The 22,305-nt window shown below is 41.0% G+C and overlaps 1 protein-coding gene across 11 annotated transcripts in view; it reads left to right on the top strand.

Moving 5' to 3' along the window:
• The window catches only part of SGCD (sarcoglycan delta), a 396,287-nt gene that overhangs the window by 248,803 nt on the left and 125,179 nt on the right, over window positions 1-22,305 (top strand). For all 11 annotated transcript variants that reach the window (XM_065691107.1, XM_065691103.1, XM_065691108.1 and 8 more), the window contains one exon: window positions 6,839-6,940. In XM_065691107.1, coding sequence (XP_065547179.1) covers window positions 6,839-6,940 — 102 coding nt within the window. The remainder of the gene's footprint in view (window positions 1-6,838; window positions 6,941-22,305) is intronic.

Here is a 22,305-nt window from a genome sequence, read left to right as displayed (position 1 = left end):
TGATTGTACTATTAAATAGCTGCATTAGAAGAGTATGTGTTCCTACAATTATAAGAATCTTTCTTCTTACTTCTGAGGGAGCACAGATTTCTGTAGGATGGGACTTTTCCCTTCTAGTTAGCATAATTATGGTAATGAGCTAGACTAAAAAGATGGAGAATTCAAGGGACGCATTTGGAATACATGCTGGTGGTGAGATGTGAAACCTTACTATTTGTGTTGGAGCAAGAAAGCGGAAAAATGCTCAAAAGAACATGGCTCATTTTATAGTGCTTCAGTGCCAAAGTGCTCCATAACAGAGTATTGGGAGGCATGAAAGGCAGATTTCGATCTGTTCCCTGCTGTATCAATGGAAAGGGAAATTATTACCCTAGAGAGGAATTCTGATTATGATGGTGGTGTTGTAGTAACAACGCTGGGATTCATAATCATTTCCCCAAAAGGTCTGATGATCTTTTTTGCTGGAAAAATGTACTCTCAAATGGAGAGGATTACTTTATAGAAATCCTATGGTTTTGTAGTGCCACACATGATCATACTTTGAGTAAACTCACTAGCAGTTTGCTTTGGAAAGAAATACCTTTTGTCCAAAGTAGTTCCAACAATATGCAGGAAATCCAGAGCTGAGCTTTCTTCAAGCTCCGGCTGAATGATTTGTTTAGAATTTATTCCAACACTAGTTTGGAATTGTTTCAAGGGATGGGATTCAGTTGCTTTGGTCAGTTGTAATTTATTCTGAACAGTAGTTGGCAAACTACATTTGATCCTGTGCTTCCTACTTCTTAAAGAGTTTTCTCCTTAGCTGTCACTAATGCCAGTGCATAAGTTTCTTCTGCCTTAGACAGCAGCTTCATAAGGCTCCTCGAGCAGGCTTCGTAATAAATGGCTTTGGCTCTGGTAAGCACTCGGTTGGTGTGGAAGGAACAGATAGAGGGGAAAGGCACTACGGAAACATGCATGTGGAAGGCATCACTAACACCATCGTGGCTTGTGAGTCTGACAGGAATAAAATCAAGATTTTCTGCATCACAGCTCATTGTGTAACTGTGAGATGTCCTCTCAGTTCTTGTGCTCTCTGCACTGTATCCCTTCTTCTCATCTTCTGCCTCTTTTTCTGCGGTCATGCAGGGGAACTCACAGAAACAGGAGTTAGCACTGGAAAAGGGCTCTGAGCTTTGCATAGGCTTGGTTTAGGCTGGATTTTACATTAACCATAATGGTCTGCAGGCAGTTTCCTCCACTTGCACATAATTCCTTCATAAGTTAACAGCCTGTAGCTATCACAAATGACTTAGACACCTGTGAAAGGAGCTAAAAGTGTCTATATAGCTCATACAACTTTAACAGCAGCTTCTAGAGGTCATTTTCCAGTGGGTGACTCCTGCAGCTGGCCTCTACTCATTCAAATCCATGTCTCCATGTGACTGATGACTGCAGCACCAGAGATTATACAGAGATGTCTTCTTACAGCTTCAGGAGGGAGCCTTCTGCAGGGAACAGCAAGTTAGCTGCTTGCTAATCTTGCAGTTTATTATGTTGGTCTAGTGCAAAGACTGTGCTTCATCTGTGTCTCCCTCCTTCCCTGGAGGGGGCATATATACTGTCTCACAGTGATGCAAGAAGTTTTGGGTCATCTTCCTTCACCCACCTATGTCTCAGCACAGCCATCCTACGCTGAGACATCTACCTACCGCGCACAGCGAAAACACTACCAGTAAGACATCTGACAGGGACATCTGAGGTCAATGATCAGGCAGAAGAAGAGGGAGAAGAATGCCAGTTGTGGACATAGGGCAATACATAAGCTTTGAATCCTGTATCTGTGCATACAGGATATGATCGTATATACTGTGTAACACTGTGCTGGCTCATTTTTCTCTATTGTCTGCACAAACCTGAGTCTGTATGTGAGGTCTCAAAACAAGGTCTTCTCTCAGAGGAAGAAGCTGTAGCATGTCTCCTTACCCTGGAGTGTATGTCGCTCTGGACTGTGCTGTGTAACCAGCTTTAACTTTCTAGGACTGGTGCTGGGATCTTTATTGAGCTGACAAATTAACTGAAGAAAATGAGGAGGAGGGAGGGCAGATCCTGTTAGAACAAGTAGGTGTTTGAGGCTGTGAAGAACTGGCAACGATGTGTGTCGGTACATACCTTCCTTAAATCTGGGGAATCTGGAAACATTTAATATCAAGTGAGAGGTAGAAGAGCAGCACAGAAATCTTCCCAGTGGGGGAAGAAAAAACCAGGTCACTTGCATTTGTTGTTTTTCTGACTGCGAATGTATTGAGCTGTGTAATAACTTGCACATATTTGGAAGCAATGCAGAGTGCAGCAATCAATAATACAAGCAACAATAATCAAGTGTTTCAGCCATCTGACATGAGCAGTCTCCAAAGGTAATTCTCTCCCACAGGACATTGCCAAACATAACTTCAGTTTATTCCTAGTAAAAAAAGTAAATGCTTACCTGCTGTGCAGAGACTAACTGGGAAGGGATGGAGGTGCAGGAAAAAGCGTGTGGAAGCTACCCGTGCTTGTGATCACCAACAGACAGCTGGGGATCTGTTTCCCTAAAATCCTTAAAAAGACCTCAGTAAACAGCAAATTTCCCTCTATGTTCAGAAATGCCAGAGGAAGAGAGGGAGCACAGAAGAGCGTGAGGCTGAATTTATTGTTTGTAAGGAACAAAGCATCTTGGCATGAAAGGCCATAGTGAATACATGTTATCGCCACCTTGTTTTATGACTAGGTTAAGCTGTGGCATGAGCCCAGCCTGATCTAATAAGTGAATGGCAGATACCACTGAAAATTACCCCTGTTCCTGTGTGTAAGCAGTCCAGTCTGCTGCAGCTAATACCACTTCCAGGTATTTATCACAACTGTTACAAGTCTTTGGTTAAGTTGGCTGAGTTTTCGTATTCTGTTAACTGAATCTCCCTGCTGCCAACCGTACAATTTAAAAAAGAAAATAAAGTAATACACAACTGTTAGAAAGGAAAATAGAAAGAACCTAGGCTTTACCCACTTATATAGCCACGTTGCTGACCAGAAAGCAGACAGGAGCCTTGGTGATCAGATAGCAGCAATGCTGGGCTGTTCTCCTAACACTAACACCATCATTTGTAATTGATTGTAAAACTGAATAGCTTCTCAAGCTACTGCAAAAAAAAAAAAAAAAATCCGTTCTCATTCAGCATCACCAAAGTGACATTTATGTTACTTGGGATTTTACCATTGCTATCCCTTTCCAAAACAGAGCAGTCAGCAATAGCACAGAAATTTTTATGCCTACCCATCACAAGGTATTGCATAAAAAGAGGGGGGGTGTAGATGATAAAATTGATGTGAAAGTTTTCACCATGCCCTACCAGAAAGGGAAATAATTCAAAGCAGATGGTAAAGGAGAGGTCCCAACTTTTGTGCCTCCTGTTTGGAGCGTGCCTCCTGTTTGGAGCTTGCCTCCTGTTTGGAGCCTGCCTCCTGGACACTCTCACAAAGCTGGCTTGTTGCTTGCACAATAAAGTCATTCACTCACTGCTGAGCCACCTACTAATAAAAAGGGGAGAAACAAAGATTGTTACATGTCCGTGTATCAAATAATCAATACTGCCTTTTTTTTTTTTCTCTTTATTCATAAGCAATAGAGTGGCAGATAAGGCTATAAACCAATCACAGACACAATGTTTAACACAAACTTGTGGTCTGTCACTCTGGGAAGCTTTCTGCTGTATTTTATAGGTCACGGTTCATGAAATTTCACAGGAACTTTCATATATATTCTCTGTAGCAGAATATGACATTTATTTGTTACTAGACCGTATAATTTAGGGAGGATAAAGATGTTTTATCCAAAACAATATGTGAGGTAGTCTTTCATACAGTGATTTCTCTCTAGTGTATCTGTATTTGGGGATTTCTATATAATTCTGCAAGCTGCTTATTTATTTCTAATGGGAAATAATAAGTATGATTTAGTAATGATGGTCCTATATGAGGCCAGGATGCCCATTAACTTTAAACTCACATTGCAACCTTTGCTTGTTTTTTCACCTGTTGACCCAGACTTTCACTACAAAAAGCTGTTATCTTCAATCTTGAGAAACATGAGCAACAGAGAGTTAATTGTGGTAAGTCGGTGCTAAGCATTGCATCCTAATTCCAAACACCAGGAAAGTGCATCTCGCATTAGTTTTGACAGTCACAGGAGAGGAAGGAGTGGGGATCGGAGGTTGAGAAGGATCGAAAGTTAAGAACAACAACATGGGGAAGTACTTCTTTTTCTCCAACATACTGGTTTTGTAGGAGAGTGCACCTGCTTATATATCAAATGTGTTCTTGATGTACTTTGTCCCCCAGGCTTGGTACTTCCTTTGTTCATAAGACACTACACACTGGCAAGAACAGTCTTCACTTGGCAGGGTACTTGCTGGGAACATTTCTTGGAACAGGAGAACCTCTGGCAAGTGACCAGTGTCACTGCTGAGACAGGCTATGTCTTTGATTTTTATCCCTCCAAACCATGCCTTTTGTCAGTAGTTCATGCAGGTCTGTTTGGGTTAGCCATTCACCTTCAGTGACAGTGATTCTTCTTCCAGTGCTGGAGGTGCACACGTAATGGGAGGAAGAGGAAGTTAGACAGATCTGGTTTATTTTTTGCAGCTGGATTAGAAAACATGTATCCAATGCATGTAGTTTTCCTGGATTTTCCTGGTCCTCTCTTGATCTTCTACCCAAGTACATATCCCTTTGCTCTAAAATCCCGCAAACAACTGTGAGTTAGCTCTTCTGATTTGAACTTCAGTGTTTAAGGACTTGCCTACCAGCACTTAAGAAGGCAGCCCAGTCCTTCTCTGTGAGTCCCTAAATTGCATGATGAGATGCTGTAGAGTCTGTATGGCATGTCCATATTTACAGATCAGTAATTCCTCCAAATTACTACTCTTGCCATCCTGTAGCCTACATGACTCTTGGTTTCAATGTCTCTCTTACTGTAATATGAATCATGTTACCTGGAAGTGCTGATGTGTGTGTCCCTCCTTGCAACTTCCTTCCCACGCTGACCTCCAGCTGATGTAGGTTTTGTGATTATTGTATCCTGCCTTATTGTGGAATCCTTGAGGCATCATACAGCATCATCCTTCTGCTTCTGTAGCCTGGAGAAATGGGGGGGGGGGGGGGGGGAGGAGGGGCATGGAAAGATTCCTGAAGGGGTATGTTTGAGGATTGCCATAGCAGTTCTTGCCTACCCAGTTCTTGTTCATTTCCCAATCTTAATTTATACATGTGGAGACATAGCTTTTGCTAGCATCAGTCTCAAATCCCAGTGATGTCAGTCAAGTTTATGCTAAGAAGTATTCTTCAGACCATCTTCTTGTCAGAAAAAAGCCCAACTTACCTCTATCCTGGCAGACTTTGGCAATCACCCTGAATCTTAGAAATAATACCTTGAATTTGATGTGGTTTTGGTTGTACTTTTACCTGTGCAGTTCTGCACCCACACTGTGTTTCTTAACATACACCCCTTTCTAAGCAATTGTGGCCTACATGAAACTAAATCCCTCATCTTTGTAAAAGTTATGACTTTCACAAGTTAAAGGTGAAATACAGTTTGGTGCAATTCTGCTCTGTGCCAGTGTATCCATATACCTGTCGTATTGCATAAACTATTGCATATATGAAAAACTCGTATGCAATTTTGACATGTATTGTGTTTGCTATTACGGTTTGTCGAATGTTTCATTACATGTTGGACACACATAACTAAACGATTTCTAAAGTAAAGAGACTATTTATGGTCATCTGCTGGAGGTCTGCAGCCAGCCCTTGGTGCCATTTGACAAGAAGATTTTTGCCATGGAAGTGCAGGGAGTGGTGGAGACTGGGGGGAGGGTGAGGACTGATAGCTGTAACTATGAAATCCAGATGAAGAGAGGACAGAAACGCATATTACACCAGTTACTTAATGCCTGGCCAATGGACTTTGCAGTGGCTGCTCGAAGGGCATGGTAATGACTTAGGAGGCCCAAACGTTTGGATATGGAGGCTCAGGTTACTGGGAAGTGCTTCGGCTGTGCAAAAGCAGAGCAGGAGTTCCAGTCCTGAGCTGATCACTGCAGGAGAAAAAAGTCAGGAGTTAGCCCAACACCTGAGAGCAGTCTCTTGGAAAGATATCCCTGTAGTATCATTGCTTCTCCCACAGCAAATATTTGCATAAATACATATTCCAGTGAAGGCGTGTTGCATCTTAACAGTGTCAGAACCTATGGAAAGACTGTGAGACTGGAAACTAATCAACAGGTTTCCACCTTATTTTGCTCTAAGGGCTGATCCCACCAAAGAGTCCATGCATTGCAGAGGTTTCTCCAAATAACTGGGGTTAAGTTTTCGCCCACATTTTATTGCAATACTCCTACATAGCCAAACCCTATTTTGTCGGTTCAGTGGAATTAATCACATATTCTCTATATGGAATTCAGTAGAATTAATCACATAGCCTTTATGTGGTTTTGCTATGAATGTGAAGTTATATTAATATAGTTAGCCAGTGAATATTACAGTCAACAGTTTCCTGTTAACACAGAGCATCGCTGCATCTCTTTGGCTAGAGATGAGTAGCTTAAAAGAGCATCTTTCATTTACTGGGGGGCACTGGAGATTGTTCTGAATAGAATACTCTTTCACAGAAGCAGAACTAAAAGGATAACGCAAGTAATTGCATTCTGTAGTGCCTGCCAGTACTTTTACATGCTATGGAAAAAAAAAATCAGCTGTTGGCAGCCTGGTGATTTTAGTAATTGTAACTAATGGGGTTGTTTTGTTTCTGTTTTCTGTGTTTTAGGATGGAATGGGGAACCTGAGAATCACAGAAAAGGGTCTAAAGCTTGAAGGAGATTCAGAATTCTTGAAACCTCTCTACGCCAAAGAAATCCGGTCAAGACCAGTAAGTTGTTGGGAAAGGAGTAAGCTCATTTCTATAGCACTAACTGTAAGAAACCATGAAGTGTCAAAGTGGTGTGTTTATTGGATAAATTCCTTAGGCCACTCTATACGAATGTAATTTGGGGAGTGAGACTGTGAGTGTCCTTTGAGGACTTCATCTGGATACTATATCCTCTGGGCATTGCAAAGTTGATATATGTGGGTTTAGTTTGTGCAAGCCACACTTAAAATGCTTCCAGCACCACTGAGGTTTCAGATTGTCCTTTTGTCTCCTTTCAAGATAAATGACAAACAACCCTCAAATGAGAGACCTAATGTTTCCAAGATGGAGGGATGGCAGGCAGTTGTGAAATCCAGCTCATGTTTAACTAGGGAGTTAACTAGGGAGCAGAGTTGATGCCTTGGCACAAGGACCTGATCTGTTCTTAGCAGACACAAGGAACTTGTATTATGTGCTCAGTCCTATTTCATTTTGAGTTTTAAAATTATGTGCAGTTAAAATTCAGTGCTGCTAGAAGAGAGACTGCTTGACAGAAGTGGCAAGGATGTTAACAATTGAAAATGAGAAAGAACCCAAGTGTGATTGAAATAACATTTTCATAGGAGCACTTCATTGACTGTCAGTGACTTTTGCTCTTTCAAATGCAATCCTGTTTGTCCTGAGCAGCTTTAAAATAACTGAAACAGAGAGTGTCCAGGATCTTTCTCAGAAGATGTCATCTGTCTTGTTTCCTGATCCAGAGTGTTAATTTGAGTCAGATGCCAACCTTCCACTTTGATAACAATGGCAGATAGCTAATTAAATAAAGTTAACATCCCTTTATCTCAGCATTTCAGTGCTCTTGTAGGAATTGGAACTTGTAGCATAATCAACACAACAGCCAATAGACTATCCAATTTAATTATTGAAGGTTGTAACCTCTGTAAGATAGCTAGGAATTGATTTAAACATGGATAATTATTTAGGAATAAAAGTTGCTAAGAAAGCGTTCATATCTATTAGCATTTTCATCCCTGAATTAAAACAGAAGTGCAGAACCTTACATGCCATAGACACTGTAATGTAAAATGTGTGGGAAGGGTGCAGCACTCAGTTTGATAAATACACTGACAAACTGATACATACATTTCTTTTTCTCTAGTTAGATTGCTTGAAATAATATTTGATTACTAAGAGATCTGAGAGCTACTTCTTGCTACTGGGGAGTTTGCTGTTTTGATATTATCATATTAATCTACATTTTAATATGGCCAGGGGGACAAAAGGTGTCCCCATCTCGAGATTATGAAACCATTTCATGGTTTCCACACCATTGGCAGTTTAATGAATGCAAGGAACAAGAAATGTACTGTGAGGCCTGTATGTTCCTTCATTTATCCCTCCTCCAGGTTTTTTTTTTTGCTGCTAGTCAGAGAGGGATCTTGCTGCAAGCCAGAAGGTCTGATCTACAGGCTAGTGAGTTGGAGCATCCCTCCTGGCTTCAGTAGATGCTGTATTAACTATATATTTACATAAACCATATATATAGTTTCTCTGACTTCTCAGTGGAGTTAAACTGGCATAGCCTGTGTTGGCTTTCAGGATGCTCACGATAATGTTGGAATTTCTGTTGGGGATGGGGAGCGACAGGGGCAATACTATTGATTTCAATCAACTTCTGCTTTCTTGTGCTGTGTGTGAATTTGCTTGTAAGCAAATTCCCTTGCTCATGTAAGTAAATACAAGGGTTGCAGTGAATCAAAGGTTGATAGTTATGGAATATTTATAAATACTATTAAATAATCAATACTTTGTTTTTGCAAAGAACTGTAGTATAAGGCAGTATTCTCTTGGAGGAAAGCATGCTAGCGGTTCCTGAACTTGATGAATATTGCTAAAATAAAGTGCCAAACTCAGCACTCAGTAACAGATGAACATTGTACTAATTCCATAGTAATCCTCTCTGGGTTTCCACAAGTGTGTAATGTGGCTTTAAATATGCAAAGTGTAACAGAAACAAGATGACAAATACTGGTAAAATAAAGAGCATCACGGAAATAAGCTGACATAAAATATTTTTCACATGTTTAATTAAACAACTGAAGAGTTGTGTATGATAATAGAAAATGGTTTTACATAAAGACCTTCAGATGCTGGTTATTTATAGAAAACTTTCACAGGCAACCCCAACAAATAGAATTTCACTGTCATTCTCTGTAGTAGATGAAGGGGTGTTTGTGCTGCATGGAAATGGCACAGGAAAAATTGCTTTAAGTGTAAGTGACTGCTGTCCCATGACCTTCATGTAGTGGGTTTTCTCACTCGTGTCTCAGTGCTGGTCCCCATGCTGCTCTGCTGCAGGCAGAGCTGGGCAATCCCTGCCAAAATATCTCCAAAACATGAATTGTGATAATTCTTGAAAGCCTGAATTTGTCACTGGTGCCTCTTCTTCTCCGCAGCATCTCTTAAGTCCCAGGAAGGTGGTAACTAAAATCACACACTTGCTTTCCTAGCAGCTGTGCCTTATGGTTTAAAGATAGTTTTGGATTTTCCACTTAAAAGAGGATGCTTTTTTCTTTTTTCCTTTTTTTTTTTTTTTTTCCAAAATTAATTTGGCAGGAAGACCAAGGTTTAGAGAGGAGGAAAAGTCCTCAAATCATCCCAAGAGACTGGGTGCCTTAAAGAGGTCTATATGGTAGGCACTGCTCCCTTCATCACTTTCTGGATAGACCAGTTGCTTGTAGCTGTGCTCCTTTTGGAAGGTAACTCATTGCAAGGGAAATTACACCAAGAAGAGCTGAATCTGTCATACTGTGGCATGCAATTGATGACGACCCAACAAAGACATCTTTTGGGGAGTCCCTTCAAAAATGTTAGCAGAGGGACTGGACTGATGCGGTTCAGACCTGTGCTGGAGAAATGGCCATTAAAATCACAGACATGAACTGGCTTCTTAAAATTGCTTCCAGCCACTTTCTTTCTGCACCACTGCTGCCTCGTTTCCTAGGGATGACACTGCCCAGACTTGCTTTCCTTTTCACTTACCCATTCAAGAGTGACCCTCTAAATCCCTCTCTCTTCATGTAATGAGGGTCTCTGTTCTTCTTGTTTCCCCATCCTAGTCCTGGCTCAGTAATACTGGTTTTGTAGTGTTTCCTGGATTAGGAGCCTGTCTCTAAGCATCAGAGATTTTAAAAGAACCTAACCTTGTTACTGCATGAGGTTAAAGTTTATCTTGAGATTAATGAATAGTAATTGTGGTAGCAGTTATTGCACCCTTGTAATTTTGTTTTAAATAAATGAGATAGGTGCATTCCCTTTTCCAGGAGCGTTCAGAGCATTTTAAACTCCCAGCTGAACATACCGCACACTAAATAATATTTTCCATGCCACTTGCATGGAACATGAACATCTTGCTGCCTTTAATTAAGAAGTTAACTGGACCATGAAGTATTGCCTGTGTAAATAAAAGTGATTTTTACTTAGTCAAGAAGGTGCGTTAAGAATGCTCATGTTTCTTTACTTGCACATGAATTATGGAGATTATTAGAAATTGGAAGGGTCATCTATAAACCTATCTGTAGCTCAGCTGCACTGTCACTCTCAAAATGTAGCTGTCTTTCTAACTGTTGTAATTTATTGTGGACTACTGTATGAACCATCTGTTTGCTTATAAATCAGACAAACTTCGACTGAAAGTTGTACGCAGCGGCACAAATTGTTAATTTTATGTGCTGGAAAGCAATGGCAACAGTTTTGTGGTCTTCGGTCTTCATTGTCTGAATTTGAGTAGAGATATAAAGCTGGAAACTTTCCTGCCTTTGTTGAGAAGAGCTGCTAACAAGCAGCTTGCTTGAAACTTACAGTGAGCACAGATTTAGCTGTCTTAGTGCAATTGAAGTGTTCTAAAGCTTGTGACATACAGATCTGTAAGTAACTTAAAAGGGGCAAGAGAGAGAGCAGGCTATGTGCATTTTCCATTCCACTAACAACAGAAATAAAATCCTGTGCTGTGATTATACAGGAAAATCAAGTGAATTCTCTCAGGAGCTGTGTGACAGCCAATGAGATGATAATCTCAGCTTTAGGAAGCAGAGAAAGACGTTGTCATGATAGGATTGGGATGCTTTTGCCATTTCGATGTTCACTTCAAGTACATAGAAAGAAAAAATAAACCTCAGTTTGCAAATGTTTGCGCCTGGGTTTCGATTTTCTTACCCTGAATCATTTTAAAGACAAGAGTATGAATTTGCCTGGCAAAGATTTTTTGCAGTATAAACCTCTTGACTGGGGTCCTGCCATTCAGCTCTTGAAGACTCATACTGATGGCTGGGTGTGGAAACACGGACGGAAACGTGGGCACCAACCTTCTTATCTGTCCTCTGCTGTCTGGGGGAGCTCTGAGCTATTCTGTTGCTGCACAGGTATAAGCAATGGCAAAATTCACTGAACAGATTTGGAGGTGGTTTTAAGTGTTTTTTAAAAGAGATCTGTTATTGTATTTTGCTGGTTTCATGTTGAAGGTTTGCTACCCATTATTTTTAATCAACTGAAAAAAGAATTTAAAACAAGACTCCTATACACCACCACCCCCCCCCAAAAAAAAAAGCCTGAGGCAAAGTACAGTGTCTTATCATTATTATTATTATTATTATTATTATTTTATTTATGTTAGAGGTCCGTATCCTACTCACTGTGCCCGTGAGTGCCTAACTGAGAGCAGCCTCCTCGTTCAAAGTGTTGGAACGGTCGCATTGGAAGCTGTATGAAATAACTAGTGGCTACGTGCAAGTGGCAGATGCAAGGGCATCTGTTCGGCCTAAAAAATTCAGGGTTTGGACTAAATTAATCAGTTGTGAATTAGGGCTGGTAACTGCCGTTCCCTTTAGGTGTTTAGTAAGTTCTCCTCAGCATAAAAGTTAGACTAGCAAGCGCATAAAATATACTCCGTATATTTTATATAGTCCGTATTTTCCCAGCCATTATTTGAATGATAAAAATCTTAAAGGAAGCTTTTAAGAGTGATAAATAATTATTTTGCCAATGTACTTGTCCCGGATCTGGAAGCAGAGTGGTATAATTTTAAAGCACAGAAGCAGTTCCATAATGGATGTATTCTTTTGTATTGTTTGCGCTGCAGGTCTACCTGCCTCAGAGCTAAAAATACTCATGGAAAAACAATAAACCATGAATTTGGATTAAACAGTGACATGTGCCCACAATGAGGCATACCTGCCCATGGCCATAAATACATATTTTTAAGCAATATAACATACCAATTTGGATTAAAAGGCTACATTAACCCATGAGGAAAGGCAATGTAGATGGCAAGATAATTGCAACTTTGTATGATGCTCGAATTGTGTAGTAGAAATCCAGCTTTCAATAAAGGCTTAGTTAGATAGCATGAAAAAAAGGCTGCTACATTTTTGAGGAAGAAGACAGAATAACTCGTTTTCTTCCTTTGTCAGAGTTTACAGAGCAATAAAAGGATATTGAATTAGTTCCTGATTATTTGGTCTAGCAAAGTGCCTCAGGATTTCAGCATGCTCACTGAAACCATCACATGGTGGAAGTGAAGCTTGTCTCACAGTACTGCTGTCACTTAGTAGTCCCTACACACTCCCACCACCTCTTTGGCCATTACTTCTCCCAGTGTTTAACTATTCACTCAGTGATCGATTCTTCAAAGAAGAGAGGAATCTTCTTGTTTTTCACGATACAGACAAGCCTGTAAGAGCTCCTGGCAGCTCTTAAAGAGATGCTGATCCCCTGGGATTGGCCTCTGGGGCAGTTCAGGTGCATTGCAGCTTTGTGTAGAAAAAACTCACACTATCTGAGGTCGACTTCTGAAGCATGTTGCTTCCTCTAAGTGCATCTTCATAGCTTACTGCTCCTTGGTTGAGTTTTGGCAGCAGATGTTAAAATATTGTTTAAAAGCCCTGATAATTAAAGGAAAAAAGAAGAACAAGGTTGCTGCAAGCTTCTTGCAGCTGTGTCTGGCAAGCTCTTACTCTCCCTATAGGGCTTGTTAAGCATTCGCTGTGGCACCGCTCCAGATAACCTTGTTGTTAGATTCTGTTCTAGTGTGCTTTTGCTATAAATGTCTCTCTCAGTTTGGTCAGTTTGAGTCCTGGTTGCCTGACAGCTATCAACAGAGAGGAGAGCTGGCAATCAGCGGGACAAACAGTAAAAAACAAACAGAAGCAGCTGAGCAAGTTGCAAAAGGCATCATTTTGTCAGAAGCCTCCTCACCTGATGTAGGGATGGTGTTGCCATCGCCATCCAAAGCAGATTTGAGTCCGCATATGGCAGTAGGTTGTGAGGGTCGAATGGGATTTATAAAACTGATATGCTCTCCTCTTAATAAATTTCATTCTTAAGCAATAAAATCCAGAAAGCCTACTTCAGACTGCACCTTGGTTGCCCCAGCACTTTGGAGGCAGTGGCTCTGTGATATTTCCAGTGTGCTGAAAAGGTGGAAGTTTAAGTAAATTTTACAGCAACTATGAAAACATTTCCCTTTACTTTCATAGTAAAACTGGCTTGAAATCTCTCAGCTTTGGGTTTTGAAGGAGGTTTTTTTAGGCTGGCTGAAGGGGTACTTCCAATAACACCAGAATTAAATCTTGCTTTGTTTATTCCCCTTTGTTTATCTAATGATCAGGTGTTACGTGGCTTGAACAGAGAGCACAACAGGGAGCTGAAGTATCCCACCAGCTGCAAAATCCCAGTATCCCAAAGAAGAGCAAGAGAGGGAGCTCTGAAGTAAACAAACTTTGAAATAACTCCACAAGTTGCATTTCAAAGCAAAATCTCGTGGAGGCTCTGCCTATGGCATTTTGAAAAGGATTTCATTAAATGTTGCTAACTTGTCATAAGCTCTCTTAAATGGAAGGGTAATGGCTCATAACATTTGTAAGCTTTTTAATTTCATGCAATATGAGCAGTGTAATCAACACCTATTAAAGTCAATCAGCTGTGCCAAGTGGGCTACCTACCTCAGCTTTTGTCTATATTTTCATCACGGGTACACCTCTGAACTAAGTCTGGGAACAGTGTGTATATACCCTAACATCAGTGGAGATTCTGTGTCCAGAAAACCTGATGCGGTCATTGCAGAAGTGCCTGAACCCCTAAACTGAATAAGCACTTCGCAGTCTCTGGTTTTCACCTTTTAGGGAGGGAGTTTGAGCTGTGGAATTCATGGGGAATAGTTAACAGCTCTGAAGCTGAACATAAAGGAGATGGGGAATTTCCCAAATGATCTCCCAATGTGTTTGGCTTTTTCTCTTTGACAGGTGAAATTTCTCTGCTTGATCTGGTTGTGTAAGGAGAGGGGAGCTGTTCACATCATGTGTTTGTTTTGCTGTTCTAATCCGATTCCCATCTCCTCTTAGTTTTAAACATTTGCAGCTGGACTCTGTGGTCATAAAGACAAGTGATGTGCATCACAGCTCAAAGTGAGCTGCTGGGCTAAGCCTGGGTGCTCTGTGGTCTCTAAGCTTTTGTATTGCATTTTTACCGTGATCCCAGAAACTTCTGCATTTCATCTGGGAAGAGGAGGACAGTGGGGCTGAGTTTTGTAGTGGGGCTGTATTTCCGCACTAATGTTGCAGCATAATCAGCCAGCATCGTGTTTTCAATTGAGTCATGAGCCTTGAGACAGGAGTGCAGGCACTAGAAGCTAAAAGAATAGAATACACATTTGATTTAATTTATTCCCCCAAGAGGAAAAAGAAAATATGTGGAATTATTGATTTTAAAGTTGAAATTAAAATTTGCTGAGCTGAATGAATTTGGCAGGTAGTTTCTTGCCTTCCTTGGGTATGCACCACTCTCCTAGCATCTGTTTGGTTTGGCATCTTGAATTTGAATGTTACCTCTATGAATTAACTGAGATGCCATGAGGCTTGTTCTTCCTAAGTAGCCATTTATTGTGGCTTCTCAGTACTCTTACAGGCTTCTAAACCTTCAGGAGCTATACATTACCTTATTTCACTATGTTTATTTTATGTTTATGTACTTATTTTACCATATTTACTTATTTTGCTTATATTTAAAACAAAAAAGCACAGGGGGCTTATTGGGGGACACATCTGTCATCTGATGGATCATGGGATTTCTGTTGCTGACTATTGCTGGACAGGTTAAAAGAGAAGCTCTGCTGGTACTTGACTACAGCTGACCCGACCCAGCCCATGGGATTGAACATAGTCATAGAGTAGCTTTGAATTCTCAAGTCAAACCTTGATCCAAATTTTATCTTAACAAGCTGTAGCCTCAGAAAGAAGTAAGCCTTACAAAGCACCGGAAACTGCCCAGGGAAAAATGTGTGCAATCGTATACTGCTGCATTTCTGTCTCAAGGGCAAAGGCCTTGAGCTTAAGGATTTACTGTGTCTAGACATCACTGCTGACAGCCAGGACTCTGGCTGCTTTGGAGAGGCTGAAATACAAACCCAACTTCTTAATACTAAAAGTGAAAAAGAAATAAAACTTCTTACAGTATGGATAGAGAGAAGATAGAGACAAATAGACAAAGGAAACAGTAAAAGATAAATAACAAGATCCAATTATAAAGAAAAAGAATGTTTTTCTGATATTTCCAAGAAGCCTCAAGAACAGGTCTTCATATCTTCTTACCATAGGGCAGCAAACACCTGCAACTCTTCAGCTGATCAAAACTATTTCAGCCACAGTTACGTATTTTGTAAGGCAAGTTATGCTGTCGTTAGGAAGTGTAGGCACACACAATTGGTTTTACAGACAGTCAGTTTGTGCGTTCTTTGATTTGCAACAGGAAAGGAAAGACAGACCTTCCACGTTTCATTTAGCAGCTGCAATGCTAGTTATAAGAGTTTGTCTGATTGTTCAGTTTTTAAATGACAGATACTGGATTTGGAGAAAGAAGAACACAGGAAAAAACAACTCTAAATTTGCTGCTGTTCTTTTAGGGCAAATTGGTTGAGAGTCTTTAGAAAAGTGACTTGCTGCTTTTGAAAGGAAAAATGAGATTTCCTTGGCTGTTAACATCTGCCTGGTTGGAACATCTCTATTTTTGATTTCTGTTTGTCTGAGGTGATGCCTGGTCATCTGCTCACATGTACACCAGCATCTTTCAGCAAGGGAAAGTCCCACTCGAACGTTAATGGCAGAGTGTTGGAGTGCAGGACACTATGTGTGTAGTAAAATGGCTATATATGTAGTCACAGAGGTAGGCATTCTGACTGTCAGTGAATCACTGAGTTAGGCTTTGGTCCAACCAGATACTTAATTATGTGCATAATTTACAGGCATAAGTAATTTCATTGACGTCAGTAAGGCTATTCACATGCATAGAGTTGGGCGTATGTTGTGTTCTTTGCTGGATCATGCCCTATAATTTCTACATATACTGCATGTGTGTGGTTGAGCAAAGCCACTGGCAGGCATCCATCATGCTGGTCTCTGTACAAACACGGGGACAGAGACTGTCTTTTGCTCTAAAAGGTTTTATGTTGTCAATAGGTAGATAAAGTGTGGGACAGCAGATAGGGATGAGGGTGAGCAAACCGGCTTGCTTGTTTGCTCCTACAGCAGCTTAAGATTGGTATGAGGGATCCTGTGCCAATGTGCATGCTCATTTTCATAGATCCCATGCCCCAGGTGTAAAGGAGCCTGGTGATAAAGCTGGCAGATATTTTCAAACAAAAGCTAATACAGTAAGAAGTTGTTCTTGGGGCTGAAGGAGAACACTTTCCATGGTGCCCTTTCTTGTTTGTTTCTTTTTTCATTTTTTCCTGCAGGTTTTCTGTTATAGAATGTTACAGATCTGTTGATTTCCTCTTGATTTGCTGTAATTCTGAGTCCAGTGAACTTTCTAGGTTTGCTTCCAGTCTGGCCTTAAAATTTTCTAAGACAGGTTGTACAAAGTGCTAGCAGGGAGTCTGTTTCTCATTTCTCTCTGAAAAAGAATAACCTATGCAACAGAAAGAAAACTCGATGTGTTTCAGCTCACAGTATTTCTTCCTTGTTTGTCCATCAGGGCATGATCCTTGTTTGTCATCCTTACATATAATAGCAGGAGATTCCTCACTTCCAAACTTAAATTTTCCCTGAGCAAAAGTGGAGCTGAAACATCCGTAGCTTTTGCCTTCTCATCACTCAGGTTCTTCAGATAACATCAGCTGCTGCCATCCAGCTTCCCCCAGAAACAGCCCTTCCAAGGACAGACACACATCTTCCTTTGGAAAGTTCTTCTTTATAGTCTAAAAGGGAAGATTTTATTTAAAGTTTATTTCAACTACAGCAGTACTAAAATTGATTTCCAAATCACTGTCTCTTTATGAAAATGGTGAGTGAATGCATGCCAAGATTTGCCTGTTTTCTCGGTGCAGGATACTTTGCTGGATTCTTAATTTCTAGTCTAAAACTAGGCAATTGCTAGAAAATTGCTTTTGTGATCTATGCTTCTTACTTACTCCTTCTTTCCAGCTACAGCTTGAAGCCCTGTTTCTAGTTCTTCTTGAGCAAAACAATATACCATTCCATTGTCTCTCTCTTGATTTAGACAAGGGATGGATTTAATGGGGCATAGAATCATAGAATGGAATCATAGAATAGTTAGGGTTGGATAGGACCTTAAGATCATCTAGTTCCAACCCCCCTGCCATGGGTAGGGACACCTCACACTAAACCATCTCATCCAAGGCTTCATCCAACCTGGCCTTGAACACTGCCACGGATGGAGCACTCACAACCTCCCTGGGCAACCTATTCCAGTGTCTCACCACCCTAACAGGAAAGAATTTCCTCCTTATATCCAATCTAAACTTCCTCTGTTTAAGTTTTAACCCATTTCCCCTTGTCCTGTCACTACAGTCCCTAATGAAGAGACCCTCCCCAGCATCCCTATAATTTAATGAATGAAAGTGGTTAACATCTGAGTTCTGCTTCTCTGCTAAGAAACCAGCAGCAGCTGCAAAATACTGCTCATGGCATCATGAATTGATGGCTTCTGATTTGGAGAGAAGCTTGTTCTTGACTGAGTCACTCTTCACAGTGCCTGGAATGACTTCTTTTCCAAGTACTAGTGCAAGCTGAGCCTTAGTCTTCGATGTGATCTGACAAGGCAGCATAGAGTAAGATGTTTTTTTTCCAATGAGAAGCTTTGTAAGACATCAATATTTAAAAGCAGAGAAGTAAAATTACAGCAGTCAGGTTGATTGAAGGGAAAAGAGAGGTCATTTGTCTGATAGAAAAAGCTTATCTTTCCAGCAAGGCTTTCAGCTCCTTAGCCAAAAGCTCTTGCCTTTGTTTTGACTAAGTTGATCTGTAAGAGTATGAATGACTCATTATTTTTCTTAAAGTCATGATTTTCCTAGGTATACGCTGCAGGTTAGAAGTACAAAGTGGGCATAGCTGTTCATCACCTTCGAGCAGTTCATCTTTCCCTTTAAGCAAATTTGCTTGTGTTGTACACACAGTGTACAACAGTGAATGGCCAAATAATCTATAATCCAAGCACGCAGTGGTTGTTGTAGAAGGTCACAAGTAAGTGACTGACCTGAGCTGATTTAGTGACTTGGTTTCCAAAGAGCCATGGCTGGAAGACGGTGGGTTGATGGGATGAACTTGAACATGTTTCCTCTGATGCTTCCTGGGGTGGAGTGTTCAGAGCCTGTGTCCTCCAGGTTTTTGCAGAACATCCTTCACTGTGTAAATAAAGTAAAGGTCACACAGGGCAATGGCACATATGTAATGCAATGCTGATGGCTTGAGAAGCACCTTCTATTTCATGTTTACTGTTGCTTCAAGCCAAAATATTTCACTTGTGTTCTGCTACCTCTTGAAATCCCCAGCTCCTACTGCAAACTGACTTTTGCTATGTATGTTTCCTTGAGATCCCAGCAGTTATTTATAAATTATGAACCTTGATGTTGGTACACACTTGTGAGAGCAGCAGGCTTTTTGTTTCTTTCTGCAACATTATCTATTATGCAGCATTCTGGGAAACTTAGCTGGGGTAGAACAGGAACACACAGGCAGGACCCTTCCTGCGCCCTTTCCTGGTAGGAACCGCTGGTCAGGCATCTTCACTGGCAGAGTTTGTTCCTCCAGAGTTTTGAAAGGACTTCAGGAATAAAAGCATCAGGAGGTAAATGCTTCTGTTTAAAAGTGGAGGCAAGCAGGCTGAGCCACCCTGCCGACTGCCCAAAGAGCAGTCAGGGTCCTTGGCTTTTCTGTGCCTTCCTGTGCTCTGTTTTACCTTCACACATGCGAATCTCTTTGGCTGCTTTTGCCATTGCTCACCATTTCCCAAAAGACCATTCCTGTCTTCTTCCAAGCATGGAAAAAGCATCTGCTGCTTTTTCTGTGAGCCTGGCATCTCTTGAAATGCTGCTCCCCAGCTCCCCAGTGATGTTGATTAGGGATGTATTTTTTTGCTCATCAGCTTGTACCATGCCAATACCTTGTGGTGTTCTCTTCACCCTGAAGCACACATTCAAGAGTGTCTGTTGAATGGCAGCCACAAGATACAATCAAATCCCAGCACAGAGCACCCTACTCCTGCTCTTGCAATTGTCCCAGTGATCAGACCTTTGCTGTCATGTTATCTCTGTAAGTACGTGTCTTTGGCTTAGCAATGTCCAGCGCGATTTAGTATCTTTAGTCCAGATCAATCTAATTTCATGTCACATGCTTAGCTGCATCTGTCATTTTACCTTTCCAAGTGTAGTAGCTCCTTGGCTGTTAGATGTTTAGCCTCCGAGATGGATGGAGTTTTGCAATTCTTCCTCTCTGAGACAGCTCCTGTCTGACACTAACTCACTTATGAACTGTTACGGCACTGCAGGTCAGAATTTGGTCCCTGTGTTTATTCCTGCGGGGAAGCCTCTCTCTAGTCCTGTAGACCAACAGAGCATCCTTCTTAAAGCTGAGTATTGATCATTTCAGCAGAAGAAACAAAGTGGTTAGATGAAAGCAATTCAAAACCACTTTGTGCAAATGTTTCTGTGACTCCATAACCCTGTATCATGGTTAAAGCAGATCAAATTACTTTGGTATCAGAGGTACAATTGTGGGCCCAGCCTTTCTTTTCTGTCCTTCCTATTTTCCCAGATATGCTCCTACAGAGTTAACTGAGTGTATTTCTACAATAAATATTCCCATAACAAGGCCAAAATATGGTTTTCATCAATCATTTTATATCTGCTCCAAACCTGTCACACCGGTGTGTGTGCTTACAGCAGCTCAGGAAAAAAGTATGCAGACAAACCAGAAATAAAGGCAAGAATTTGAATAGAAAACCGGAATTTTCTATCACCAGGCATAATCAGATGATTATTCTTTGTGTCTTGTACAGTAGCAAGTGCACAGTCTCCAGTGAATAAATAATTGCAGATCCAGGAAATGAGATTATTATTCCCATGAAGCTATTGAAAAGGAGAGCACACTGAATCTTTCAAACCTGCTTCCTGATGCACAGACCCTCATTTGCCTATGGAGCACACAAAACCTGAAGGACGGGTCTCATAAAAAAGAGCCTTATAATTGCAGTAGAAGCCCAGGAACAGAAACACTTTGATTGCAGGAACATGTCCAGGCTGAACCTTGTCATTTCACAGGCCAGATGCATTGGAAAGAACTCCACTGGGTAATCACAGAAGTGAGGATGGACTTCTGCGTCCTGCCTCTCAGCCGTAACCGTGCTGTAATATAGTTGCTTTTGCAGTCTAATTGCTTTCTCTGCAGGGCTTCTTCCTATTGATTCTGCTTGTGTGGATTTAAATTGTTTGCAGGTTGGGTCTGCATCTCTGCTTCTGTGCTAGGCAGCTCACGTGGCAGTTCTATCTAAGAGACTTTAATGATGTCTAGATAGCATCACTCCCTGTCCTGTGCCTATGTATTTGATTTTAGGAGAGAGGCTGGATCAGATAAGTTCAGAACATCAATAAATACACGTATTTTGTTTGGTGACACTTGTTCAATTTGAATCTTTTTCCCAGGAAGCAGCTTGTGTTGTGTCATTTTTTCAGAGTGCTGTGTAAATGCTCTGCATCTGCAACTGTCGAGGATGGTGCCATCCCATAGCAATGCCATCTGTTCATTCACAAAGTGCTTTTTGCGTAGATAAAAAATGTGAGGTATTACTCATAATTAGGCAAATCACATGCTGTGATCTGTGATTGATTTGGTTTCTATTGCTGGCTACCTCGCAATATGTCTATGCATCCGTAAGTATTGTCTACATATCAGCATATGGATGCAGATGAATCAGAGACATGAATTCTTTCCCCTGATCCAAACAGATGGAAATGTTTTCCCTCCTTCTTATTAGCACCAACTGAATTTCTGTAATATCAGAGGCCTCTGCTAGGATCTTGCCTGTGTTTCATGCTGTACGTAAGTTGGCATGGCCATTTATAATCTAATACAAGGAGTAAGCGATCCATGACATGCAGCAAAGGAAAGCTATAATTTCAAAGTGATGCTCAGAGATACCCATGTTATTAGCCTTCTTGGAGAAAAATACCTGGATATATAACTTGGCATTATGCAGTGCAGTAACAGAATGCCTAAAAGGTTCTGTGAGCATTGTAGAACCCAAATGTCTTTGCTGCGTTCAGAGTTTCGGAAAATATTATTGTGGCTTTCTTAAGAATTATCCACATGTACTCGTAAGTGTGTATTGGCGTCACTAACTAACCTAGCTCCTAAATGTATCTGGTTGTGCTATGGTCCAAGTAGCGTTGGTAGTATGAGAAAGTAACTCGGAAATTACTAGTTCTGTATAATCTTAATATTGTCTTCAAGTGGATTTTATAGATAGTGAGGTATGATTTACCAACAGTTTTAAAAGATGTTTAAGGCAGGCAGTAGGTGTACCAGAAAGGCCATAAAAATGAAAACACATGAACAGAGGTCTGCACACTTGTCTGGAGTAAAAGTTATGAGCAGTGGAGTCGCTATATATTGGATGATTTAGAATATTTTAAACTCCAGCAGAGCTCTTTTCTCTTCTCTCCCTCTCCCCTATGGTCCTGTGCTTTTCTACAGTGTGTTCTCTTCAGCAGGAGATCTGTCACCACTGGAGTCTGACCATAACTAGGATAGCCCGAGGCAGAAAATAGGCTATAACTCAGCACAAATCCATAGTCCCACTGCTACAACACCTCCTATAGCCAAGGATCAGATCAGTGCAAGCTGCCATTGAGCAGCATCTGCTGTTCGGTATTTCTGCAGGAGAATTCAAGTAAATTGAAGAGTTTATTGAATACTTGGTTGATTTCTACTGGTCGTAGTGATCAACGTGCTGAAAACCTGGGGCTGCTGTTCTCTTGTTTAAGAGCATTACATTTTCTCGAGTCCTTCTTAGTTCGGGAGAGCCATTCCCCAGTGGTG

The sequence above is a fragment of the Lathamus discolor genome, chromosome 10 (assembly GCF_037157495.1).
Source record: "Lathamus discolor isolate bLatDis1 chromosome 10, bLatDis1.hap1, whole genome shotgun sequence".
Classification (NCBI taxonomy): domain Eukaryota; kingdom Metazoa; phylum Chordata; class Aves; order Psittaciformes; family Psittacidae; genus Lathamus; species Lathamus discolor.
The sequence above is the reverse complement of the archived record's forward strand: the minus strand, read 5'-3'. Positions and strand labels throughout refer to the sequence as shown.